This window comes from Lodderomyces beijingensis (assembly GCF_963989305.1).
Source record: "Lodderomyces beijingensis strain CBS 14171 genome assembly, chromosome: 2".
Lineage (NCBI taxonomy): Eukaryota > Fungi > Ascomycota > Pichiomycetes > Serinales > Debaryomycetaceae > Lodderomyces > Lodderomyces beijingensis.
The window spans coordinates 571,170-596,510 of record NC_089971.1 but is presented as its reverse complement, the minus strand read 5'-3'; the positions used below and the strand labels follow the sequence as shown (position 1 = coordinate 596,510).

Genomic DNA, 25,341 nt, shown 5'->3' with positions numbered 1-25,341 from the left:
ACTTGCTTCCAAGGCGCATTCCACATTTCCGCACTGCGTAAAACGTCCTAGCCTAGCAGATTCGAAGCTCGGCATTTCAAGCCGACTTGCTTTGAGGCAAAACCGAGTCCCTCAGGTTTGAAAGCGCCTTCAACCCAGAGACCCTCTTCCTCTTGCAATTTTGCAAGTTAGCAACTAACTAAGTCCGCTGGCAAGCGATCGCAAATTTAACCTTTTGAGATGCATAAAGTTTACCGTGGTTTGACGCATACGTTACCTATTTCTTCTTTCTTTTATCCCTTACAATCAACCTGAAATGGACTTGACTTTAAAAGCTGAGGTCAACTGAATTCCATTTCAAACTATTAGCGAACGGTCTTCAACTTGGTGAAACCAATTAAAAGTAAATAAAATAAAAAAAATGGTGAGAGAGGGAGAGCGTTGTCTACCCCAATGTGATGAACCCCGGTATCTATCACTTACTCTTTAAAATTTTATGTACTTTTTTTTTATTTTTGTATTTGTATATTTGCAGCTGCAAAACAGCTACGTATATATATGCCGTTGGATTCCCTCTGGGTTGGATTTCGGACAGAATTATGTTTGTTTCGACGGCAACTGAGACTATAAGAATCAAGTTTTATACCTTGTTATGGTCAATGGATTAAACACTGGATATTGCTCAGATTCAGATGTAATACTCGTACTCAACAAACAGTTCACGCTCACGCCAAACTTTGCTAGTCTGAATCCACCAGCTTCACCACAGACAAGCAAGAGCACAACGAGGACGTTGTACGATTTACCAAGCAACATTTTGCTCCACATATGCTCGCTTTTGCAGCAGTACGATTTGGCCAATCTTTGTATTTCAAGTAAAGTATGGTCTTTTGCAGCCACCAGCACCTTGTATTCCAAAATCATCGTCAACGATGACATCACCGCCTTGACGGCCCTCCGCAAAGTGGTGACGCGGTACACAAAGTTCTTTGGCACCACGATCTCAGCCACCAGCTTTCAAAACTTGCTTTACTCGATCCACTCGAACCCAAGCCTTGGCCGGCTAGTCAAGAGCCTTATCTTGAACGTCAACCAGGAGACACTCAACCTCATATCGCATCATGTCTCATTGGTGGGGAATATCGGGCGGTCGGCCTCCCCTTCGCCCATGATCAGTCAGCCCTCGTCGCCCAAGTCCTCCTCGTCATTCACGTCGTTGGCGTCGTTGTTGGATGACGCCGAGGTGACACACCCATTGCGGTTGAACAGCTTGATTGCCCCGCAGATTCCTATTTCATTTTTCACCAGTGGCAGCTGGATCGAGCTTTCGAAGTTGACCATGCTCAGTGTTTTAATCTCCAACTATGGCAACGGAACCACACCATTTTGTTGTCCCAACCTCCAAAAGTTGAAGATTTCGTACCACGATTGCCCCGAGGATGCTGAGGGTTTGCGGAATTTTGGAACCATGCTACGCACCACGCATTCCTTGGACAATTTGCGAGAATTGGAATTTACCGAAGATAGAGAACACGATCGCGTTGCTATGCTCGATATCCTTGGTGGGCTCAATGACGTCACCAACCCCAACTTGCCCACTTGGCTCTGCTTTTTCGACAGCATCACCAAGGGCTGCCGCAAGATGAAAGAACCGCAGAGGCGTCTAGTGTTGGACTCGTTGGCGATTGAGGGATACGTGGGCAGCCGCGCTTTCGAGTGTGTGGGCTTGCTTTCAAATGCCGTCGACTTGTCGCTATTGGTCAATCTACAGTTGAAAATCACGGAAACGACTCACGCCCACCACGCGCACACGGACTTTGCTTATTGCATTGACTCGAGCCATTTCATGTATTTGCTCACAAGGCAAACGCCCGAGTTGGTGAGCCTCGCCATCAATCCCACCTTTGATTGTTTGGCGTGTCAAATGGAGTGCATCACAAACACCATCGTCTATAATCTCCCGCATCAGCTCCGCAACTTGTCGGTGGTGTTTGAGTCGCCCAATGTACAAGCGAGCCAGCTGCTCAACGACGTCATATACCAGCACCAGCACAATCTACAGCGCTTGCTTATAAACGACAAGGCGACGGAAGTCTCGGACCGTTCACTTCTTTTCAAATGCATCAATTCACGGCAGTCCTGGCTCAGACTTTACGACTATGGCTTCATCTACGAACGTCTCATATCAACGCTACTTTTCAGCGACGTTTGGCTAACGGACTTCCTCAAGCTCGATGAAGATTTCATCATCAATGACCAGACCATCCAGTTTATCGAAAAGGCCAGCGGCAGAGGCTTGAATGAGTATCTATGCTATTTCTTGCATTTTGCATTTAGTCCTGTTGTCGCGTCAAACTTTAAACTCATTGGCCATTTGCCAAAGTTGCGGAACTTGAATGTTTTGGGACTAAGTTTGGTTGTTCACGACCACGACGGCAACCAAGAGGTCTACTACGTTGCCAATGGAAAGTATATTTCTTCGGGGTTGATCTTCAAAAAGTAAAACATAACGGATGATAATGGTCATACGAAGGGGAGAGTGGGGGCCTTTTGAATGAATGCAAAATTAATCAACTGGGATATATTTTAATTTTTTTTTTTTAAAAAAAAAACAGAGACAGAAAAATTAATGATTGGGTAATTTATATAGTAATTAGGGAAAAATAAATGAGTAGTATCTTGCTCAGAGTATATAGTGTGAAAAACTTTATGAACAAACGTGTGAAACTATAGCGTTGACATGGGAGTGAACTATTATCCTTCTGGATGAAACGGAGGTGAAGCTAACACAGACGAGACCTCGCCACTTCAGTCTTCGGGATATTCGTGAGCCGAAGTGTTCCCACTTCCCCACCCCCCTGCGCTAAAATAAAAAAGGGGGCTTTTTTTCTTTTCTGCTTAGGGGGCTATATTTTTAACGGCAGATACGAGCAACGCTAATCTGCTTGACGAAGGATATATGGCTAGTGTTGACGCTGCAAAAATAGACCTCGGCAGGCTGTTCTCATTCAGTCGTAGTTGATCCAAGGCGACAGTTTCAAACAAAAAAGCAAATGCCAGTGCAACGGGACTCAGGGTACTATTCTTTTTTATTCTCTGACGGAGACGGGGACGGCGGTGAGCCGATAAGACGTGAAATGTTTTTCACGTGACTTTCGGGATACACAGAACATAAAGACGCAATAGATTTGCGCACTTGATCACGTGCACAAAAAAGCCGGAAAATAAAACTTGAATTTCCGTCTCATATTTTGACGAAAATTGGGTTTTAACTCAAACTGCATTGGTGATCACAGTACAGACCATAAGCCAAAGGCATTCGTTACGTCGTGGAAAGGAAAATGAAAAGGGTGCCATAGACTGAGCTGTTTCAGGCTTTGTTGTTGAGACGGGTGGCCTGGTCGTGTACACGTGCCGAATGCGGCTCCCCGCGTCCTCCGTCTCGTAAAGCCGAGCACGCGCGTTCTCGCTGCAAAATACCCCACCCCTCCACTGAGACCATACTATTATATTATTATCTGTATCTCTAGAACGGCTTTGCCACCATCCCTCTCCCACCATCTCCACCATTACCCCCCCCCCCCCCCCCCCCCCATCACCAAATCGAAAGTATGCCAGCTGACGTTCCTATTCCTTACGAGGCCAAAGGTGTCCCCATTATCGAGTTTGTCGAGCACAACCAGGCCAACTTCAAAACTGTCACTTGGAAAGTTCCCGACTCGGTGCAGTACAAGGGGAAAGTCATCTACGTCCATGGGTTTGCCGAAGACCTGAATGTTTACACGGAACACTTTGACAACTTGTCGCAGAATGGATACGAGGTATTTTTCTTTGACCAGAGAGGCGCGGGAGAAACGTCGCCTGGCAAATTGGTTGGCCAAACCAACGAGTTTTACACGTTTGACGACTTGGATTTCTTCATTGACCGCAACTTCCAGGCTTTGCAAGATAAGCAGGAAAAGTTTTATCTCATGGGCCACTCGATGGGCGGAGGAATAGTGCTCAACTACGGTATCCGAGGCGTGCACAAGGATAAAATCAAGGCTATTGTCGCGTGTGGACCATTGATCCTGCTCCATCCCAAGACCAAGCCCAATATCGTGGCGAGATTGGCGTTGCCCTGGCTCAGCAAAGTCGTGCCTTCGTTCACCATGGACTCAAAATTGGACTATGACTACATCACTTCAAACGAGCGTTGGAAGAAATACATCATGGCGCACCAAAAGAAGTTGATTGGAAGCTTGAGCCAGTTCAACGATATGTTCAAGAGAGGAACCGACTTGTTGGACCCAAGCTATGCGCCAAAGTTTGATCCAAGTATTGCCGTGTTTATTATTCATGGTTCCAGCGATTACATCAACGATGTCAATGGAAGCGAGCAATTCTTTGGCTTGTTGCCGGAGAATGTCAACAAGGTGTTTGACAAGATCGACGGGGGAAGACACTCGTTGTTTGTTGAAAATGACGAGATGTACAAGTTGGTGTTGAAGAAAACCCTTGACTTTATGAATGCTTATTGAGCGTCTAGAGTATAATTTATATTTATATCTACATCTATATCTATATCTGTATGTACGCACCATACATGTGCTTATGGAATGTTTTTTTGTTTTTTTTTTTTGCTAAAGCGACGTCAATGATGTGCTGCAACTTTGCAAGTCATTTTAGCTGTATCGAATGAACTGGTTGTAGAAGTAGATCTTCTCCCTGATATTTCATCATTTTCCATGGGCCGGTCTGCATAAGCGCATAGTTTACTTCATACGAGAAATTGAAAAAAAAAAAAACAAAAAAACAACCAGCTTTGAATATTCACGATTTTTCTTTTATCGCCAAAAACCCTTATTTCCAGGAGCTTCCGTGGGGTTGTGTTGTACACAGTCAGCCTATAATCATTTTCTTTTTTTTTTTGGCAAAGATAATGGGCTACACGATCAAGCAGAAGATGGACATTTGTCTCAAGGCGGAGGCCAATCCCCGGATGACGCAATCGGATCTAGCGCAATGGGCGATGCACGAATACGGCTCGAAAAAACCCCCTTCGCAAACCACGATATCACGGATCCTCGCGTCCAAGAACGACATCATTGCATCTAAGGAAGGCGACTTTACGCTTATACGGCGCAGGAAGCAGTCGAACCCTTTGTTGCGCAAGATCTTGGCTGAGTGGATCACGCAACTCATATGGGAGAACATACCAATCACAACGCCGATTATCCAGCTGACGGCGAATAATATTTGGACGCGACTACCGGCAGGGGACAAGTCTGGTAATGGCATCTTTAACCAGAAATGGTGTGCTCATTTCATCAAGCAGTTGAATGTCAATGTCGTTGGCACCGAGGAGGATAAGCGGAGGAATTGCGGGTACCCCTTGAATAGAGTGTGGAAGTTGGACGAAAAAGTGGAGTTGAAGCAGTATCTCGCTGAGTTGATTCACGCGGGAAGTTATACCCCAAGCGACGTGTTTGTCATTGACGAGTTCCTGTTGTTTTACTCGCTTCCTCTCGACCAGATTTTCCACGTGAGTTCGATTGATAAGGGATTACCGCAGAATCACCAGCAGCAGGCCTCTATTGAAGACTCGTTGACGATTCTACTAGGGTGCAACATTGATGGGCTGGAGAAGTTGATGCCGTTGATTGTGGGCAAATACGACAAGTTTGACGTCTCGAGTAGCTCCGTGGGCAATTTGAAGCATGTCAATGTGCAGAATATCCCCCATGACCAGTTGATGAATAAAATCGCCGAGAATTACAATGTCATTTACAAGTCCAACTTGAACAAGTGGATCACGTCGCAGATGTTCCAGCGGTATTTGTTGACTTTGGACCACAAGATTCATAATCAGACGCCGCAGAGGCAAATCTTGGTGCTTGTGGACGACTGTTCTAGTCACCGCATCATCAATGTCAAATTCGAACATGTCAAGCTCGTGTATCTTAAAAACGAGACTAACCATAAGAACCCTTATCATACTGCGTTTGGCGGAGCTAAATTCGATTATCTACCGATGAATTTCGGCATCATTGAAGAGTTCAAGATTCTATATCGTAGCCAGCAATACTCGGCCATGATCAATTTACAAAGAACCAAATCTAGCAGGAATGCCGAAAAGCTCAACTTTATGAACACGCGAAGCTCCCCCGCGTTGGAAGTCTTGTCTGAGCATGACTATCAGATACCCATGGTTCAAGTGATTGAGTGGGTGACGAAAGCATGGAGTGCCATAACACCTGAACGGATTTTCCATTCGTGGAGAAGAACACATTTGCTAGGTCTCAAATTGAACAAGTGGGCTCATGTGCCGTCTCGCGGTTTAGCTAATCGAATGGTGCAGGATTTGGAAAAAAAATTGGCTCGATTTGATGAGACATTGAGTTTTAAACAGTTGGAGGAGTTAATGACCGGTTTGAATGTGGTGATACCGTGGGAAATTGAGGAGTTGATTGGGTTAGTGAATGAAACAGGCAAGATTACATTGAGCTATGCGTCAATCGAGGAAATCATCGGTAGTTGTCTACTGGAGTCGAGAGAAGGTGATGACGATGGTGAGTTGGAGGTTGACGACGCCGAGGATCAAATCAATGAGTTGGAAGTATCGGACCAAGCTAGTGTCACGCCGTGGCAGTTATCGGAACAAGAGATTGATCGCGCGAGCAGCTTGCTTTTCAACAAGGCGATCGTGGACTCGAGTACGAGCGACTTGTCTTTTAATTACCAGAGTCCCGCTATTAAGCACAAGATTCCACCAGCTGAGAAAGTACCCCGTGGGAAGAAAAAGAAAACCACCGTTGCAAATGCCACTGCTCCCATTTTTATGGGATTCAATTCGCCCGTTAGCATGCTGACGACAACAATCAGCTATCCAAGCCCCCCACCACCGCCGCCGCCACACCAACAACAACAACAGATGATGATGGCCACGTATCTGGCGAACGGAGCTATGCCGGCGTCAGCGACAGCAGCTGACGATTTCGATATCATTAACGGCATCGGCAAGATCTTGGGCTACTCCACCTCCAACGCCATCAATCTCTCGCAAGCTACCATCGATGACCTAACTTACAATTTGCGTTCAATTCAATCGCGATTAAAACAGCAGGCGCAGTTACCCAACCAGTGAATTATTCGTATATATATACATACGTATATACATGTGTATGTACAAGCCGTAATTTTCACATACCCCGTTCCCTATTCCTGCCTAGACACATTACCCTTACAGTCCATGTGCCACTTTTGATGAGTGAAGAAAAAAAACAAAAAAGGATCTATGTCATTCCAGGTATATCACTCATCATCATCCTGCGAGATCCCCAACTCGTGCGCCTTGGCCTCCAACCTAGCCCTCTTCTCAGCCCGCGCTCTTCTAATACGCGCAACCTCGGCCTGGATCTCATGTGGCTCCTTCGGGATCTGGTTCAACGTAGTCGGATCAGGCCAGAAACCCGGCAAGTTGAATTTTTCATCGGTGTTGAGGCCGACGTAGTACATGACCAATATGGGCGATAGGAGGTAGAAGCCGAATTTGGCTGTTTCTAGCTGGGTTCTCGTGACGCTGTGGATGAATCTGTGGATGAATCCTGTCCTCATTTTTCTGGAAATTGTGACTGATGTTGAGCCGATGAAATGAAGTTAGTGTGTGGTGATGGGGGTTCTTTTTTTTCCGTGTGGCGTGCACTGTTTGAAGTAGATTGGTGATCACCTTCTTTTTCCTGTCAGCTTGGACCTAGTCCATAATTGCATCATTTACCAGAAATTACAAAATCTCTTCCTTGTAAGCTGATAGGTATGTCGTTGGAAAGCGGAGCTCGGGATGAGTAAAGTTTGTAGTAAGCAAAACACATGTTGTCTATTCAGTTGTGAAGTTGAAGCTGGTGTTAGTGCCTTCAGTTCACTGCCGAACCATCAAAGTGATTTCAATACAGGAAAACGCGCAACACAAGCAAACCCTTGATATGAGACATTGGTCAAGTCGTCTTCTTTGTAGTTCGAAGGTGTGATCTTGATCTCCATCAACCTCTGGTGTGTTTTGTTGCAATCGCAGTGGCCGTCACGTGCAGGGACATGAGATGAAGATTCCAGCTTTAAGCCGAGCGAGCAGTAGAGTTTTACTCCAAATTCAACTATAGTTGCAAAAATATGATATAACAAGTATTAACGCAAACGAAAATTAATAGCTCCTTTTCTTTCTCTTCACATACCTCAACAAAACTAGCAACGAAGTTCCCAAATGACCGCCGCAAAAGTTCAAAGTTCCTTCTTGAACAAGCCAAACTTCTTGCTGAACTCGCGTCTGAACCCCATGAACCCATGCGCCATGGTCCGTGACGACTGCACCCTGCCCCGCACCCGCGGATACTGATGCATCTCCAAACCACCACCACCATCATCATCATCATCATCATCACCATCGCCGTCGCCATCGCCATCGCTGTTATTGTTCAAATTGGCATAGTCCATCAGCGCAACGGGCGCCAAGTTTCGCGCTCTGCTAGAGCGGCTACTCAGGCTCAACTCGCTAGTGGCACTCGCGCCGGAGTCCAACACGAGGTTGGCGCTGGGGTAGATGTAGGTGTTCATTTGTTCGTGGATGCGTACTCTGCGCTTCGTGGTGGTGGTCTTGCTCTTGGGCCTTGGTTTGGGTGTGGGCAACGTCGCTGACTTGCTTTTGATTTTGCGGCCGCGGAATTCGTTGATGTCGAGCACGATCTCGTCGTTTTGGTCTTCGTCGTGGGGACTGGCGGAGGAGAAGGTGAACGCTGTGGTTGGGATCGTTGCTGTTTGAGCCTGCTGATGTGGGTGTGCGGGTGCGGGTGCGGGTGCGGGTTCGGGCTCGGGGTCGGGCTCGGCGGTGGTGGCGTCTGCGACTGCGGTTGCATGGTGCAAGATGTTAAAGTCGGGGTCGTATTTCGCATTCATTTCAACGTCGTACTTTAATTTCTCTGTGAACGAGGTGCGCAACTTGTTCAATTTCGACCATTTCAGCTTCTTGTGGCGTTTTGTAGGTGACAGTGTGCCCATGTTAAAAGTGGTAGATGACGATGCGGTATCGTCCGTGGTTGACGACACGGATTTCGTTTCCTCGTGGCCTTCGTCTGCCGCTATGGCATGCTTGATTTCACTACTCGAAAAACTTTTATGGCCATTGCCCATGGAAGACTCGTGGCGAGTCTGTTGCATTTCGTTAAAGTTTTGAACAAGCTGCGAGTACTTCTTTTCAACTTGATTAGAAACAACCGCCATTTTCAATTCACCACTACCGTCATTGACAGTAGTGACATTGCCTAACCGCTCGACACGAGTCACGTGCGCCATCTCTGGCTCTTCCGAACTAGAACTAGCTTCCAACTCGAGCAATTTTTCCTGTTGTAGTTGCTGTTGCAACTCTGGAACAGCAGAATCCGGAGCCAAATAATATTCGATAACGTCGAGCAACACAGTACCGAAATCATGTTTTCCTTCATCGTCTTCAATGGCCCGCGGCATTCTCAATTTCCGTCTCTCGTACCGCATCGGCTTGACTCGTTTCGACTGGTGATTGGAAAAGAAATTGTTGGGAAGCGTAGCAAACTGGGCAATTGTAGCTGGCGTCAAGAACGACGACTGCGAGATTCTCTTGCTGTCATACGAGAAATTGTTGGCAGTGGATGTGCTCTGCATAGCTTGCGATGGTGGCTTTGGTGGTGGTGGCGGTGGTTTTGGCGTCGGGGCTGGTGGGAAATGGGTGAAACCAGCACTTGGCTGGAGGGGGTTCATCATCATGGGAGTGAAGTGGGTCACGGGACCTAGCGTATGCGCCTCCATTGCTGGGGTGTAATCAAGAAATAAAAGATCAATTACCCAGCTAACCACTGTCCAATTGTGTGTTCTTTGTTGAGAAAAGAATAAAAAAAAAAAAAAAGAAAGATCAGAGGTATTCAGGGTTGAAGTTTTCTTCTCCTTTGCATTGTTTACTAACCATTTTTTACCTCATTTCCCGTATTTGCAACCTAATCTCGATGTTGTTGTGGTATTGTTTGTTGTTTTTTCGGTTATGCGACGCGCGGTCTAAAAAAGAAAGAGAAGAAAAATATAAGCGATGCACGTAATCTAATGGCTTAAGGGGTGGTGCTTCTGGTCAGGGGGTAGTGATTTTTGCAACCCCACACTATCCAAGATGCAACAGTGTATAAACGAAAAATAAACCTATATGAAAAGATTTAATAGTGTTAAGAACCAGCCTTGATTAACGAATGATCTTCCCCACAAAAAAAAAAAATAATGAAAAAAAGAAAAAATGAAGGATTGAAAAATTATTGCTAAATCTAACTCATTTCGACCCAGACGCCATCCATGTGAGACATTGTCAAATGGATCAATTTCCTACATGGATCGGGTCTATCATCTCTGCTAATCAAGGTGGGGAACATCTGGCACAATCTTGCAATGACATAGGAGGCCTCAGTGATGGCAAATTGTTGGCCCAAGCAGATTCTAGGACCGCCATTGAATGGCAAATAAGCCCAGCCCAATTGTTTCAAGGTCTCCCATCTCTCGGGCCTGAATACCATAGAATCTTCGCCATAGAAAGTTTTTGATCGGTGCAAGATGTAAGGCGAATAAGCAATGTTGGTTCCTTTGCCAATAAACACGGGCGCAAGCTCATCTGGGCCACCGCCACGAGGAAGAGTGGTATCTTTTGTAGCCGTGCGGATATTTATGGGCACTGAAGGGTACATCCTCAACGCTTCGTTGATGACCCATTTCAAATAAGTGCACAGTTTCAACGTTTCAAAAGTGATCTTGGAGACATCGACATCATCACCGGAGCCAAAGTTTGCATATATCTCTTCTTTGAGCTTTTCCCAGACGTCTTGATGTCTTGAGAGCTCAAAGACTGTGAATGACAATAGACCAGCGGTGGTATCTCTTCCGGCAACCATGATATTGAGCAACTGATCCTGCAAGACTTGAGGGTCTCTTGTTTGTTTAACCAACTCGTAAAGAAAAGTATAGCTATGCTTGCTGTACTCATTCAACTCCTCTGGGGTCAAACTAAGGGCCTTTTTAACAAACCTTTTTGCAAAATTGTGGACAATTTTGGTATTTCTCCAAAAGGAAGGAGGGTTATAAAGGAAATAGAGTAGTTGCAAATAGCACCTCACGGCCAATGTCTTTTGCGTTTCGTTAAATGCTTCAGCAAAGCCAGCTAGTTCAGGGTCACACTTTAAGCCAATCGACTCGTCGTAAAGGGAGTGGACACTTTCACCAAACAAAAACTCGGTCGAAGTGTCAACGGTCAATCTAAAGAATAGCTCTTGGATGTCAAACTTTTTGCCTGCGCTTTTACGGATGTGCTTAGCCAAGATTTGCAAATGAGGTTCAATAGTTTGAACGTGGGCAATTTGCTCTTTTGCAAATTGAGGTCTCAACAATTGTCTCAGTTCTTTCCAACCTTCATTATCCAAGGTGAACACGCCATTTCCCAACAAGGGTTTGAGTTGTAAATTTCGTTGTCCCAAGCTAAAGTCGTTAAATTGAGTTGCCAATATTGCTTTCAAATTTTCAGGGTCAATGGTAACAATCACGCGCACGCCAAACAAAAACGCGGTAACGGTGGTTTGCTTGATGCCGAGTCTCTGGAGGATTACAAAGGGGAAATCCACCAACTCGCCGATTCCTTTATAGTACTGCAATTGGTAACCAAGCTTCAAGCCGAGAAAGCCCCCTTCGCGAAAGACATATGCTTCCTGGCAGCCGTGCTTTTTTCTAAACTTTTCTCTCTTGAAGTATAAGCCGGTGTAATAGGCGGCAACTAGAAGGGGGAGAACAAAGTAGATGGAGAAGACGTAGTTGCATGCAATGTTATACAATTCTTGTGCGTAGCCTGATGCAACATCAATCATGGTGGATTTCGACTTGGGGGGGAAACTACCGCAGGTGTGAATTGGAAGAAGAAGCTGCAGCTGAAGCTGAAATTGAAGTTGAATTTGAAACTGGTTTCTGCAGTGGAGACAGGATTAACCAATACAAAGTGTTTCGTAAGCAAAAACCAGCAATAAAAAAATCAAAAAAAAACAAAAAAAAGGAAACAAGATGAAGAGGCCATGAGGTTTTCACCTAGTTTATATAATGGAGCCAGCTTAGGCCACTTTAAACGGTTGTCATCGTGCATTTTGATTACTCAGTCGAAAGGTGTAAGAATCCAGCCCGCTCTTTCGGCTACCCCCTTACCCCCCCCCCTCCCCGCCCCCCCTTAACGAAAACAAATGTGTGTGTGTGAGAACATGTGAGAGCCGGGAGGTGGAAGAAACACACAGCCAACGGGCCGACCCAAGAGGCAAACGAAACCCAGACGAGCCGGCGCCAGCAACCACCACCAATAGCGTTGTCTGCTTCCATTGTTGGCGGTGAAGGCCAGTGGAGGAGAAGCTGCATGGGAAAAAGGTGGAGAGAGGAGATGCCCATTGTTGCAACTGTGCGCAATTTGACACAGAATTTTCAAAGCCAGAACAAGTATGGGGTAAGAAAGACAAACAGTAAACAGCAGCAGCAGCCAGTGTGGGCGACTCTCGATTTGCATGTGATTTTGCGCCCCCACGTTGCTATCTCCGTTCTCGTCAAGTGAAGCAATCAATCAGTCTATTCAGACAAGGGCTAACCTCTCCTTGTTATATTTTTAGGGGCCGGTGCAGATGCAGATCAGTCACGTGACGCTCCTATACTTTGTAACAACGCGCGCTTCAAGACTGCATAAATAGACGAGCAAGGCGGAGGCTAGAGCCACCACCAGCGTTCTATTTCACCATCAGAACGCGTCTTCTGGTTCACTGCCACTTGGTTTCAACATGACTTGCTAGTGCTGGAAAAGCTCCACGCTGTGGTGTCTTGCGCGCTGGACACATACAGTGCAAACTGTGTGTGTTCCACCACCCACCTCAAAAAAAAAAAGATCAAGAAATGTCACATGAAAGAAATGCACATGAAATTTCCACATTCTTCACAGTGCCCATTTGGAATATGCATGACAAGTCCACGCTACAAACACGAGACTTCCCCCCCCCCCCCCGCCTGCCTTTCCCACCCTTAAAAAGACACCAGCGAAATTTGTTGGTCCTTTTTTTTTTTAGTTTTTTGGCTTTTGGCTTTTTTAGCAACAGTTTTTGCCAAAGGCCAATTGTGGGGTATATTCCACCTGGAACACGTCTTGAAACCTGAGAAACTCTTTTTCCACACCGCCGTCTGGCTCAGAGGGTTCAGCTGTAGCTATCTTGTGAGTTGAAGCTAACGTCAGGAACACATGCGAAAACAAGTTTGAGCTACGGAAGGTGTGCCGTGTGTCGCGTTCGCCCTTCCCCCCCCACTCCCCCCTTCAGAAAATGTCATGAAAAAAGACAGCTTTCCCCGCTTTCAACCACGCGTCAAGCAAGAGCGGAAAATGATGCAGATCAGCCTTTTTTTGTTTATTTGCTAAGTATGTGTTTTTCTCCATGAGGGAAACTCCTCGTGTTGGGGTAGAGCTTCACATGCATCTATTAAACTATACGTTTGAGCAATCGCATGTTCGGCTAATCTGTCTTTTTCATTTCCCTTGTCCTTATGGAAGGGGGGGGGAAGGCAAGCTGTAAGAGAATCCATGTTCTGGGTGAGATTTAGTGGGGGCGCATTTTGGTTGTTTTGTCAAAACCAAAGAGGTGCTGGAGGGAGGAAAGGGGACGGGAGGAAAGGGGTTAGATCTGGATTTTAGAGCTAGTTTCAATTGCCTTGTTTCTATAGCATAATCTACGCCGCGGGCTTCCAGCGGGACATGGTTGACTCTCCTTGAAAACCCAGTATTCTCTCTCCCCAGTTACAAGACCACCGGGTCGAAATTATGGAGGGCGTCGTGCCATTTCTGCTTCTCGCCTGGATCTCCCTCATCTTCAAAATCAACAGCAACACCACGCAATAACGAATCTTTCAACACCTTGGCGATATCTTGCGACTGCTTGACAATCATCGCCAAGATGATCTGGTTGATCAACTTGTTCAGCTGGTTCCGAGAGTCAAACTCGACGATGGACTGTTTCAACAACGCGGCACTCTGGTTGGCATCTTTGCCCAGCAACAAATTCATCTCGTCCATCTTGCAGAGGATGGTGACGGGGTCGTAAAACCTGTTGATGGACTCATCAACGTCGCTCGTCGCGATCAATTGCCGGATAAAACGAGGCCGCGACATGGCCTCTTCAACAACTGTATTCCAGGTGTCTTGGTCCTGGAGCCGTGTAGCAAATTCAATGGCCAACTTGGCGTCTTCCAATTTGTGGATCACCAAGTTTATCGCCTGCTTGTACTCGCCAATCTTGCCCAATAGGTAAATCAACTCCGAGTAAAACTCGCGCGTTTGGCATATTTCAATGGCCTTGTCCACGTTGTAGTTGTCGCTATCGGTGAGATACGGTAAAAGCAATGACCTATTGAAGTCTGCAAATAACTTGATCAACTCATTGCCGAAATTTTGTGTCTGCAAGGAATCAACCGCGCCAAGTTTGAGCAAATAGAAATAATTGACAATCGATAAATTGGCGTACTGGAAAAGCCGAACAAGCTCGTTTGGCGAGATTTCGAGCCGGTGCTCAACGAGTATGTCTATAGTATGCGATAGCTCCAGTTCAAGCTGCGACACGGGAAGCGTTTCAAGTTGCCCTTTCCCGCCGACTTGAAGTTCAATAAATTTAGGCAATTGCGAAATGAATTTGTACAAGATCTGGTTTTGGTGGAGGTACGCCACAATATGCCGGTCTTGCAACTTGACTAAATGTGCCACGGCCTTGACTTGCTGGCCTGACTTGTCGTAAACTGTGACTAGTGAGCGTTCCAAGTCCATATCTTGCAGCTTCTGCGCCAACCGGTCCTTGAGTCGTGTTTGGACAGCGTCAACGTCGTAAACCGCTGTACTCCATTCGTTCACGAGTACTCGCGTCCGCAAAGAGTCCTTGTCGACCCAGTACAATAAAATCTCCGTGAAAATGGCCTTTGGAAGCTCCTCCGACCTCGGTATCACCTCAGTCAACTCCTCGACATGGCCGCTTCTGATGAAAATGTTGGCCCACGTTGTCCATTGATCAACCCATTCCTTCTCATACTCTTTGCCATAAAAAGCTGCATCTTCTTCTTTCACCTCAACTGCGTCTGCTTCAATGTCAACTTCGGCTTCGGCTTCCGCTTCCACTTCTTTCCACCTGTCCTTCTCTTCACTACTCGACACGCTCAATTTGTCTTGCAAGCCAGGTCTCTTTCTCTCAGGGTATGGGAGCAACGCCACTAGGAAATTTGCAGCATTGGTCCACTCATCATCCTTGATAAGCGAATCAACGTGTTGGATTCCAAAACTCAATCGTTTCTGCAGCGTCACCAAATGTTGGCCCAACTCCCAGGCCTTGATGTAGTTTTCCCTTGACAAGTACCATTCCAACCGGTCGTTCAATTGGTATTCCTCAGCAACAACTCCATCCTTGGCGCTGATGATATAGTAAACTGGAACTCGTTCAATATGCGAGCCCAATTTAAAATCATTGAGTCCCAAATTCGTCACGTCTCTCAAGCCCAACTCTTGCTCAAATTCAACTTCACCCGTCATGGAATTGATCAACTTGAGCTCGGGATTATGGAACTGCCTACTTGTCTTTCCATCATCTTCGGTAATCGTGGGTGGCGCATAAGCTAAAATCATCCACAAGTCATCTTTGAAACTCGCAATGCCACAAATCAACTCCTGCAATTTGAAAATGTGTTCAATTTCAATCTTTTTTTCCTGCACGGCTCGAAATGAAATCGACGCCGTGGAAGGCAAAATCCGACTCATCCCCGACGAAGCTGGCGCAACTGCTTCATTTTCATTCTTGTTTATGTCATCTTTCGATTTGAGCGATATTTTCAACGACCAGATGTAGTTGCTCCACGCGATAACCAAACGATCGGGGTCTTCAAATATCACGCGCGGCCAATACAAATCACTTCGCGGTGAGTCGCTTGGCTTTGGTATTGTTTTCACAATTTTCCGATTACTGATTTGGAAAAAATGCGTGCCTTCGTCATTCATCCATACAATTAAATCATTGCCCACGATATATAGTCCAACAATGGCGCCACCAGTGCCCTTGGAATAGACATAATCGGCTTTCTTACCGAGCCACCCTTTCGTTGAAAATATAATCTCGCCACTCATGCCTCCGGTAATAAACGAGCGTTTCGAAGCATAATTCTCCAATAAGATGATGGCATGCACGGGGCGGTGGAAGTCGTAAGCGATGATATCGTCGACATCGAGGATCGAGCCAATCACCACGGTGCCGTCCATCGACGCCAGCGCGAAGAATGTGCCATCGGTGAACACACTCAACACCGAGGCGCGGTGTGCTTTGAACGTGCGCACCAGCTCGAAATTGGGTTTACATATGTGGATCACGCCTGAGTGCGTAGCGAATATAAAGTAGTTTTCCAGGAATGTGCAACTCGACACGGGGTCCTTGGTGAAGAAATTGGGCGGGAGCTGCGTTATTCGAGAGTATTTGAGTTTCGGTGGCTCTGTTTCGTCATCGTCGTCATTTTCGTCTTCTGAAGCTGACGCTGAACCCGAGCCTTTATCTGCACTTTGCTGCTTCTCCGGCTGGAAAGAAGGGCTGGTGACACTATAGTCTGTGTCATTTAGAACCGTTGCCTCGTTTGCTGTTGCAAATGTATCTTCGGCTTCCCTCACCGAGTCCAAATGTTCATTTTCTGGGGATGTAAAATTCAGCAGCAGTTCCGACCGAGGCTGCGGACTTCCAATGGAATCGCCGTTGTTACCCGATCTGACTTTCTCCATCTTTCTCCCGTTTTTATGAGCTTGTTCTTGTTCTTGTTGCTGTTGTCCTTGGTGTCCTTGCAAGTCAGTAGTTGTTTCTTCCGACGGCAGACCAGCTGCGTCTTCCCTCTTGGGGCTCTCTCGATTGTCCATTGACTTATTTGCTTCTAAACCCGTCATCACTGGCCAATGTCCATCGCCAACGAATTATGTGTGCGTTGACTTTTGTAGTGCTAGTCTATATGATAAGGCGATGTTGGTATATGTGCCTGATTGTGAACCTGGAATGACAAAATTATCAAGCTGAAAAAAAACGAAAAGCGGCACCAACATCAAGACACGCTTCATCTTGTTCCACACCTTGATTTCAATACAACTTTCACTACGGACCATGTTGGTGGCAAGCAAGGGAGTACTAGTGAAATGCGACCCGTCAATCAAAGCACTCATAATCCAGATTGACTCAGTTACACCAGGTATCATCCTTGAAGAATTGGATGATACGCACTTACTCATCCAACAGGATCGAATCGACATTGTCAAGAGCGAGTTGAATAAATTGCTTTCCAAGAATGTATATAATCCGTTCGAAGAGGAGTAGATACATTGAATTGTCCAAAGACCTGGAGAGTTGTTTATCGTTACCTGCAGGGGGGGGGGGGTAGGGGTATATTTCTTGCACATAGGGTGAAATGACATGGGTTAAGGGGTAGATAGATGGCTGTGGTTGGTCTTACTCTACGTCTGTTCCAAGATTGATATCTTTTCCAAAGCAAAAAGAAGAGAAAGAAAATTCCAATCCATGCTGGGTCCATCTCCGTAAACTCGCCGGAAACGGGAGGTCAACAGAGAACAGTAGAAACTACTTCGTGATTCATTTGCCGTCACAAAACATTTAGACAACTGTTACTGCCTCAAAAGATCTAAACAGGTTTTGCCGGAAATCCTCACAAAAATATTCGAATTTTTGTATTCTCTCTGGTCAAAGCATCAAGTCCATTGACACGGGCAGCGCTGGGCGCGAACGAGCCGAGATTTCATCTTCCAAGTCCAATGCTCCCAAAATGTCCTCATTGAATTTCGGAGGCTTGGGCTGGTCTTCGTCGTCATCATATAAATGTTGGATGATATCGTTAATGAAGCCGTATAATGCATCAGCTTCCATCAAGTCCTCCAAGTCCTCAGTCGGTTGTTGATCTGGTTGCAAACTGTTGAGAAAATGCTCATAAGTAACTAATATCAAGTTTGATAAATTTTCCATCAAAAAGCGAGTAACCACTGGATCCTCGAGAATAATTTTGGCCTGGGCGTACAAGTTGGGAATCTTGATGATCAAATTGTCCTTGAATGCAGTGCAATTGTCTTTTGTCGCCTTGGTCTTGTGGATGATTGGCTGACAAATGTCATTTGAGCAGTTGGTGATGAAATCTGTCACGGCATTGTTCGATTCCATCTCGATTTCAAGATTGGCATCGAGCATGTCATTAATGACTTTGGGGACCGTTTTTTTGGCAAGTGTGAGAAAGACCCCGCTTACGCCTCCGTTGGTAAAGTCGCTCAGCTTCAAACTCTGCCATATGTCGGCAAGGCCACTAGTGAAGTCGATATAGTAGTCGTTTCTTGTGCAATGAATGTCGAAATTCTTGACCTGATTGCGCAAGAGTATCAAATTTTTCAAGTATGACAACTGCCCATCAACTTGACCCATGTAGCCCACGGCCAATTTCAAATAGTCATTCTTGAGTAGCTTTATAGAGGCGTGGACAATATAATGCGCCATATCGTCAAACACGACGGAATTGATGAGCTCGTAGATGCTGGACAAGATTGTCAAAGCTTTCGCGAGCGGCAAGTATGTATCTGGGAACAAATTCTCCTCATAGTCAACGTCTAGCGGGTGTCTGGTTTCCTTTGTTTGCGACTGTTTCCGCACATGACCGATTTTGAGATCCAGGGGTTTTGGTTTATACCGCATCAACTCGTTATCGACGTATTTCTGGATTCTAAAGATCAATCTGTTTTGGGTGTCGTCTAGTATCGGCTGGAACAATAGCCCGTACTTGACGGAGTCATTGCCGCCACCACTTTGGCCCCCCACGCTAAAGATACTCTGGTTGTCAACAATGCTGCCGTTTATATCGTCGCCATCTTCAAACTCGTAGTATTTTTGAAGCAACGTGGTCAACTCGCACAAGGCACCAATGTTGGATTCCCGCAACACGAGTAACCTTATTCCATCGTAAAGTGGATCTATCGCATTGCGCAAAAAACTGTAAAACTCATCCCAAGCAAAGGAAAGTTTGATACTGGGGTCGGATGAAGAGGCTTGGAAAAAGAAAAATTTGATGAAAAGATCTTGTTCCCTCTCGATGATTTTCCGGAAATATGAAATTTGATTTTGGCAAAGCTGGACAAGGCTGGCACTTTCGTGAGCCTTGTAGAGCTCATGAATCGTCGATGTTTTGTCAATAAATAGCCTCAAAAACTTTAGTCGGATTCTAAAGTAGTTTGATAAAACATCACTCACGAGCCCATTATACTCGCTATGTTTCACACTCCTCTTGATCAACTCCTGAATCAACTCGTTAAATACAGTTTGGTTGTATTTTAGATAATTGTTAAACTCGTTGTAGATCAACAAGTCGATATCAAGGTTCTTTTTCAGATCGTGTAAACTTCTCTCTACTGAATCATGAATGCTTTTCAACTCATTGTTGAGATAGTTTTGGATCAAAGTCAACGCACGAGTCATGCATTGCCTGAATCTGCTTTCATACAATTCGCTATCTTTGAAATTGGGGTGCGCTTCAACAAACTCCAACGAGGTGTCCAAATTCACCAAGATTTCCTCAACGAAAAGCTGACGCTTCTGAGTAAGCAAGTGAGAGCCAGACCTCGACAAGTTTTTGGTTATCGAGTCCAAATGTTTAAAGTGCTTGAGGTACTGGTGTATCTGGTCGAATTTCTCTTCGTATTGAACTTGTTTCTGCAACAAGCTATTTGCTGACCTGTCGAAATCCAAAGTCTGACTAGTGATGTTTTTGTACTTGCTGAAAAGATCATCCACGTTTTCAATTAGACCATCGGTTTCTTTAATAAACCGATTTAGCTCCTGCTGATTCAACCTCAAGTTGTTCTGAAAGCCAAGCACATGGTCCAAATGCTGAATGTTGATCTGATCGATATCATGAGGTTTTAGCACCAAGTCGTAATTGAACGACTCTAGATATTGATTCCATAGCCCGCTTTTGTCATTTTCGTCGAGCGGGGTCAAGTGTGGCCCTGCTGCTATTGGCTCTGCTTGACGTTTCGGTTCCCTGCCACTAAGCGATTTTGATCTCGAATGTCGAAACGAAGTCGGTGGTGTGGCTGGACCTAGCTTTTCATGAAGCGCACTGATCCCATTGGTTATCACAGGGACGTCATTGGCAATCTGCAGCACTGTGGATTTGCTTCTTCCTCTAGCCATTGCAGCATCAATATCCACACATATAGATGTACATGAACTCCTCTTGCTTTGGTGGTAGAAAGGTCCAATTTTTTTTTTCACGAGATTGAACACGAGAGCATCGAGACTCCACTTTTCTTACCTCGAGATAATACATATATATAGAACTGTCAAACGCGTCCTCCGTACGGATTGATTCAGTAATGGATCCAAGGTATGAACAAGTTGATGATGAAGATCTACTAAGCGAGGACTCTTCTGAAGAGTATAAGAACTTGGTCAAGGAATTCGAGCTCAAAGTCGAAGCCTTGAAGAAGAAGAAAAAGAAAGAGGAGTCCTTGAAACAGCGGCTGAAACGACAATTGAAGGAATATACAACTCCCGAGGTACCAGCGTCGCCTGAAAAGAAAAACCGTCGAAAGGAAGATGAGCGCAAGTTGGAGCAGGAGGATGAGGTGCTACTCTCACTTGCGGCGGTCAAACAAAGCAAGCCATCGCAGTTTTTGTCCAAGTTGTACGATGCAAACCTCAACAAGCAGGCAGAACGCGCGCAAAGCATCGACTACAGTCGCAGGAGATTTGTGTTTGATTTTGCCAAGATCAAGTACGAGCCCAGGGACGTGACGAATGACGCGTGTCCAATATCGGGTCACTATTTGCGAAAGAGGTATTTGCTGAATCAAGAGGTGACGGAGATCATCAACGACACCGACCCTGAAATGAAATTTCTCAAGGTGGACAAGCTACTAGCCAAGACGCACAAGGAAAACAACTATGCCGAGCCATTATACACCAATTGGTGTCTAGCTGCATTTGTGATTCAAAAATCTGACGTGTTGTATACAAAAGCAGATAAGAAATACATGAAGTTAAAGATTGGTAATTTTGACCATTCGGTGGACCTCGTTCTATTCGATGACGCATTTAATAAGAATTGGAAACTCCAGCAGGGGGACTTGATTCTCGTGCTCAACCCATACATCAATAAATATGAAATCAAGATTGGCGAAGGGAAATTCAAGACGGGGTTCAACTTGAAGTTGGATAATTCCAACATCGAGAGTATTTTGGAAATTGGTTCGGTGCGAGACTTTGGAATCTGCAGTTTCCAAAGGAGAAGCGACAATCAACGATGCCTCAACGTGGTCAACATCACAAAGCAGAAGCTATGTGACATTCACATTGATATGAAGTTCAAGCAAAGCACAAGGATGGAGTTGAATGGAACGGTGTCGATGCGGTCGCCCTCTAAGAACAAGACCAAAATATATATGAGCTACAATAATAAAGCATTGTCATCGTCGTCGACATTGTCTGCCAGTGCATGGATGACACCTGGGTTCATCAAGGAATTCAACGAAGACTCGCTGTTTACATCCTCAGGAGGCATGAGCAAGATAGACTCTGACAAGTTCCACGACCCAAAGATATTACAAACGCAGCTCAAAAAGAGGAAATTGATGAATGAACGAGCCAATGCTGCATTAGAGCAGAAATTGTCCAAATTGTCCAAACATAATTCCATAGTAGAGAGCTTGAATCTCAAGCCAAGCAACCTGATGTCCAACAGGGCATCACCAACCACAAGCGAGTCGCATTTCCCACACTCGATGATTTCAAAAATTGGGTTTGATCCAACCCTATCCGAAGCGAAGAACCCCATCAAGAAAACGACGCCGTCCTCGGCTCAAATTGAAGAGCTTTACCAACTATCGCAACGTAACTCAACCAAGAAATCACTTGGCGTCTCCGCCGAGGACAAGCAAGCGAAATTGAAATTGTGGAGGTCTAACATTGCCAATTTGAAAAACTACGATTCCAAAGTTCAAAGCTCAAGTTTGAATGCGAGCACGGTATCTGTGGCTAATCTTCTTCCTCACGCAAAAAGCAAATCAACTGTGGTGTCACCTCAGAGGAAAAGAAAAGCTCGAGTTGTTGATGATGGTGATAGTGAAGATGATGACGATGGTGAATTGGATATAGAATTCGGAGACGATGCACTACGCGCCAAATACGCGAAAATGGTTGGGAAATAGACTAAGTATCGAGATATCTGAATGGGAAACTTTTTGTTAGTCACATCAACTCTCGTATTTTTGGTGTGAGCTCCGTTTAGCGTTTGACTCACTTCTTGCACCTGAATCCACAAGGCCATATTAGAAAAGATGAAACGCAATTCACTAAAGTTCGTCTAATATTATTAATAATTTAATCAACAAAAATCTATAAGCATTAAAGAGGTGAAAAGAAAAATGCGGTTGCCGGTTGGCTCCTTCACTCCAGCCCGATCCAGATATCGCCATAATAAGTAAATAAATTGCGCTCCTTGTCACTGAAATCAATCAATCTTCCCTGTCTCCGATTCAGCTCGCCATCGTCCTTGAGACCGCCAATCAGCGAATAGGCACACCACATGTATCCAGCACAGTATCTCGGGTCCATAAACCAGCCACGCTTGGGTTCGTCCTCTTTGTTCGAGGCCCAGAATCCGATATCTAGTGGTGGAACAATGGCGCTCTCGATACGCAAGGGGGCATAGTAAAAAGTCTTGAACTGCTCAGCGGTTTTCAAAAACTTCAAACGCGATTGATGGCTGGCTTCTTTATCAAAATCCAATTTGGGTGCTTTTGAACAGTAGAAAAAGCCAGAGTTCATCCATACAAGGGCGCTATCTTCGGTTGAAATGTGGCCCGGGTGGCATGAACAAAGCTCGGCCGACGCGTGGGTTGATCCATCGGGTCGCGAGCGCTCAGTTGGTGGGGTGACTTTGCCCACGGCAGCAGCATGGTTTTCGTTGAATACATAGTTGTCATTGCCACTAACGGCTAATCCGAGCCAGAAAAGCTCCTTGTCGCCGTGGACTCTACCATTGATGGGCTCGTAGAAATTAAGTTGTAGCATCATTAAAATGGCGTTAAAGTTGATTTTCCTATTGAGCATCACCACCCCGGATTCTTGGAAATGGTACAAGCCGCGCATAAACTCATTATCAACGCTATGCTTGGTCATTATTGGGATATCAAACATGACAGAGTCGATGATTGAAGGACCAATCTTTTTGAAAAACTTGGCATCGGAATCGGGTCGGTGTTCAAGGGTTGAACGGTCTTTGTAGAAATAAGTACCAGTATCCTTATAGCCTTGAAGATTGAAAAAGTATTCTGGGTTTTGAAACATGACGGTGTCGGCATCGATCAACATGAACTCGTCAAAGGAGTTGAAAACAGTGGCAAGGAACTTGTTGGCGTATCCTTTGAATTTTTCCTTGAAGTCGTGGTGAATCACGTTATAAGTGTTGACGAACCATATCTCTTGCTTGGGCAAGCCGCCATCGGGCGAGATGTAATCGTCGGGGAAAAACGCACTCACTTTTTCAAAAGACTTGGGCAAGACCGCCATGGGTTCACGCGCCGCGGTGACAATTCTTTTTTTGGTCTTTGGCGAAAGATCATCGTAGTAGACAATCTGAATGGGGAATTTATTGTTTAAAGCGCGTAGCAAGTGCATGAGTCTAACTGTATCCTCAACGTGTTTATCGCCAATAGACAAGACTATCCCTTTACCGTTGCACAGGTTTTTGAATCTTCGAAGAAAGAAATCAAAGTCCTTGCCATCTTTGAAATGCTTGCTTGTCTTTTGCGCTTCGTCATTGACATACTCAGACATGATTGGGGGTTTGTAAAGGACTTGACCGGTATATCTTTCGAAAATTGGATACTCGAGTGATAGCCAAGGGTAGACTCGATGCTCGAAAGCTGAATGTTTAATGGTTTTGAAATTGATGAGACTCTCTTGCTTGGTGTATTGGAAAGGGGCCACACCTTTGCTCTTTTTAGAAGCTTGACTGATTCCGTTAATGAGTTTATGCTGGCTGTTGATGAACTCCTCAGTGCGTTTGATTTGAGTAGTATTGTCACTGGTGAGGTAGCACTTGTTGAAGACGCGGAAAATGGAAAGCTGGTCAACAATTTTCTGTTCAGAGACCATCATTCTGTTCCAGAATTCGTCGTACCTGTGCCTAATGAATTCTTCGAGCTCTGGTGTATTATCCAACGATGCTGGATCGCGATGGTTAAAGTCGCTGTATTCATTTTTGAGCTGTTCATAATAATGTTTCCTGTAGTCGTTATACCTAAATTCTTCCTTGTTTTCCAAAAACGCCACTTCGTTAATCTGGAATATCCAATTCTTGTCATCCATAAACAAGTTTTGGAAAAACAAGTCGCAACGCTGTTCGAAATCCAAATTGCCAAAGATGGAGTCGATTTCGTGGTTTTGAAAGATTATGTCATAAATACGTGCATGCGCATCGACGCCTCTCACGTCTTTAGCCTTGCTTTGTTGCTTTTGGAGTAGCTTGACGGTGATGTCATCCTTGAGGGACTTGATTTTGGGTGGTTTCAAATCCGCCGCGTCGCTGTCGCTTTTTTCGTCGCCTTCTGCGTTCTGTGAGTCTTCGGCGTCGGCATTGGATGGGTCGTATTGGTCGTATATCGATGGTTGGTCAAAGTTTGACGCGTCGTAGTTGCCCACTGTTGCTCTCGAGTGGTAGGTGTAGAATAGCCAAATGTTGATAATGACCAACCATATGAGTACCCCCGAGTAGACAAAGATTCGTTGCTTGGATCTGTTGGCCGTTAGCTTTTCAATCATGGTAAGTATATGTCAAGTTTTTTTTTTAAAAAAATAGAAAAAAAAAAAAAAACCGAGAAACAAAAAACAACGTCTAGTAGTATTATTGTGTGTGTGGGAATCTAGGGTCTCTGGCGGGGCCTATGCAAGATAATGCAATGTCTTGGGCTAAGACAAAACGTTGGAAGGAAGTAAGCGAGTGTGGGTGGGTGTGTTGTGTCTGCTGCTTGTATCGAGTGAATGATTCAAGCTGAGCTAATGTTGAAAATTCTGTAACAACAGGGGGTCCGTAAGAATATCAATTAAAAATGAAGTAAAAAAAAAAAAAGGAATATTTTTTGCTTTCAAACAAACACGCCGTCTTGGATCTTTTCCTCGTGTAGATCTTGATCGTTGGCTCCGTGGAGTCGAGTAAGTGAATAAATAAATGGAAAAGAAAAGGTCTAAAGGTGTATAAATCTTGCCGCCC

At 45.2% G+C, this 25,341-nt stretch overlaps 11 protein-coding genes across 11 annotated transcripts; 5 read left to right on the top strand and 6 right to left on the bottom strand. All coding sequences in view use genetic code 12, as the record gives it.

The window, feature by feature from the left end:
• Positions 1-631: 631 nt before the first annotated feature.
• Positions 632-2,482, top strand: LODBEIA_P14210 (uncharacterized protein; the record flags this gene model as incomplete). The annotated part of the gene is made up of 1 exon (XM_066971308.1): positions 632-2,482. The coding sequence occupies one exon, from the start codon at positions 632-634 to the stop codon at positions 2,480-2,482; it is 1,851 nt and encodes a 616-aa protein (XP_066828359.1).
• A 1,108-nt stretch (positions 2,483-3,590) lies between these two features.
• On the top strand, positions 3,591-4,499 carry LODBEIA_P14200 (uncharacterized protein; the record flags this gene model as incomplete). Its single annotated transcript, XM_066971307.1, has 1 exon — positions 3,591-4,499. One exon carries the CDS (start codon positions 3,591-3,593, stop codon positions 4,497-4,499), a length of 909 nt encoding a protein of 302 aa, XP_066828358.1.
• A 401-nt stretch (positions 4,500-4,900) lies between these two features.
• On the top strand, positions 4,901-7,105 carry LODBEIA_P14190 (uncharacterized protein; the record flags this gene model as incomplete). The annotated part of the gene is made up of 1 exon (XM_066971305.1): positions 4,901-7,105. The coding sequence occupies one exon, from the start codon at positions 4,901-4,903 to the stop codon at positions 7,103-7,105; it is 2,205 nt and encodes a 734-aa protein (XP_066828357.1).
• A 167-nt stretch (positions 7,106-7,272) lies between these two features.
• On the bottom strand, positions 7,273-7,575 carry LODBEIA_P14180 (uncharacterized protein; the record flags this gene model as incomplete). The annotated part of the gene is made up of 1 exon (XM_066971304.1): positions 7,273-7,575. The coding sequence occupies one exon, from the start codon at positions 7,573-7,575 to the stop codon at positions 7,273-7,275; it is 303 nt and encodes a 100-aa protein (XP_066828356.1).
• Positions 7,576-8,232: 657 nt separating this feature from the next.
• LODBEIA_P14170 (uncharacterized protein) lies at positions 8,233-9,789 on the bottom strand (the record flags this gene model as incomplete). Its single annotated transcript, XM_066971303.1, has 1 exon — positions 8,233-9,789. One exon carries the CDS (start codon positions 9,787-9,789, stop codon positions 8,233-8,235), a length of 1,557 nt encoding a protein of 518 aa, XP_066828355.1.
• A 500-nt stretch (positions 9,790-10,289) lies between these two features.
• On the bottom strand, positions 10,290-11,870 carry LODBEIA_P14160 (uncharacterized protein; the record flags this gene model as incomplete). The annotated part of the gene is made up of 1 exon (XM_066971302.1): positions 10,290-11,870. One exon carries the CDS (start codon positions 11,868-11,870, stop codon positions 10,290-10,292), a length of 1,581 nt encoding a protein of 526 aa, XP_066828354.1.
• Positions 11,871-13,813: 1,943 nt separating this feature from the next.
• Positions 13,814-16,945, bottom strand: LODBEIA_P14150 (uncharacterized protein; the record flags this gene model as incomplete). Its single annotated transcript, XM_066971301.1, has 1 exon — positions 13,814-16,945. One exon carries the CDS (start codon positions 16,943-16,945, stop codon positions 13,814-13,816), a length of 3,132 nt encoding a protein of 1,043 aa, XP_066828353.1.
• Positions 16,946-17,183: 238 nt separating this feature from the next.
• LODBEIA_P14140 (uncharacterized protein) lies at positions 17,184-17,393 on the top strand (the record flags this gene model as incomplete). The annotated part of the gene is made up of 1 exon (XM_066971300.1): positions 17,184-17,393. The coding sequence occupies one exon, from the start codon at positions 17,184-17,186 to the stop codon at positions 17,391-17,393; it is 210 nt and encodes a 69-aa protein (XP_066828352.1).
• Positions 17,394-17,774: 381 nt separating this feature from the next.
• LODBEIA_P14130 (uncharacterized protein) lies at positions 17,775-20,261 on the bottom strand (the record flags this gene model as incomplete). The annotated part of the gene is made up of 1 exon (XM_066971299.1): positions 17,775-20,261. The coding sequence occupies one exon, from the start codon at positions 20,259-20,261 to the stop codon at positions 17,775-17,777; it is 2,487 nt and encodes an 828-aa protein (XP_066828351.1).
• A 182-nt stretch (positions 20,262-20,443) lies between these two features.
• Positions 20,444-22,276, top strand: LODBEIA_P14120 (uncharacterized protein; the record flags this gene model as incomplete). Its single annotated transcript, XM_066971298.1, has 1 exon — positions 20,444-22,276. One exon carries the CDS (start codon positions 20,444-20,446, stop codon positions 22,274-22,276), a length of 1,833 nt encoding a protein of 610 aa, XP_066828350.1.
• A 238-nt stretch (positions 22,277-22,514) lies between these two features.
• LODBEIA_P14110 (uncharacterized protein) lies at positions 22,515-24,893 on the bottom strand (the record flags this gene model as incomplete). The annotated part of the gene is made up of 1 exon (XM_066971297.1): positions 22,515-24,893. One exon carries the CDS (start codon positions 24,891-24,893, stop codon positions 22,515-22,517), a length of 2,379 nt encoding a protein of 792 aa, XP_066828349.1.
• Positions 24,894-25,341: the final 448 nt, after the last annotated feature.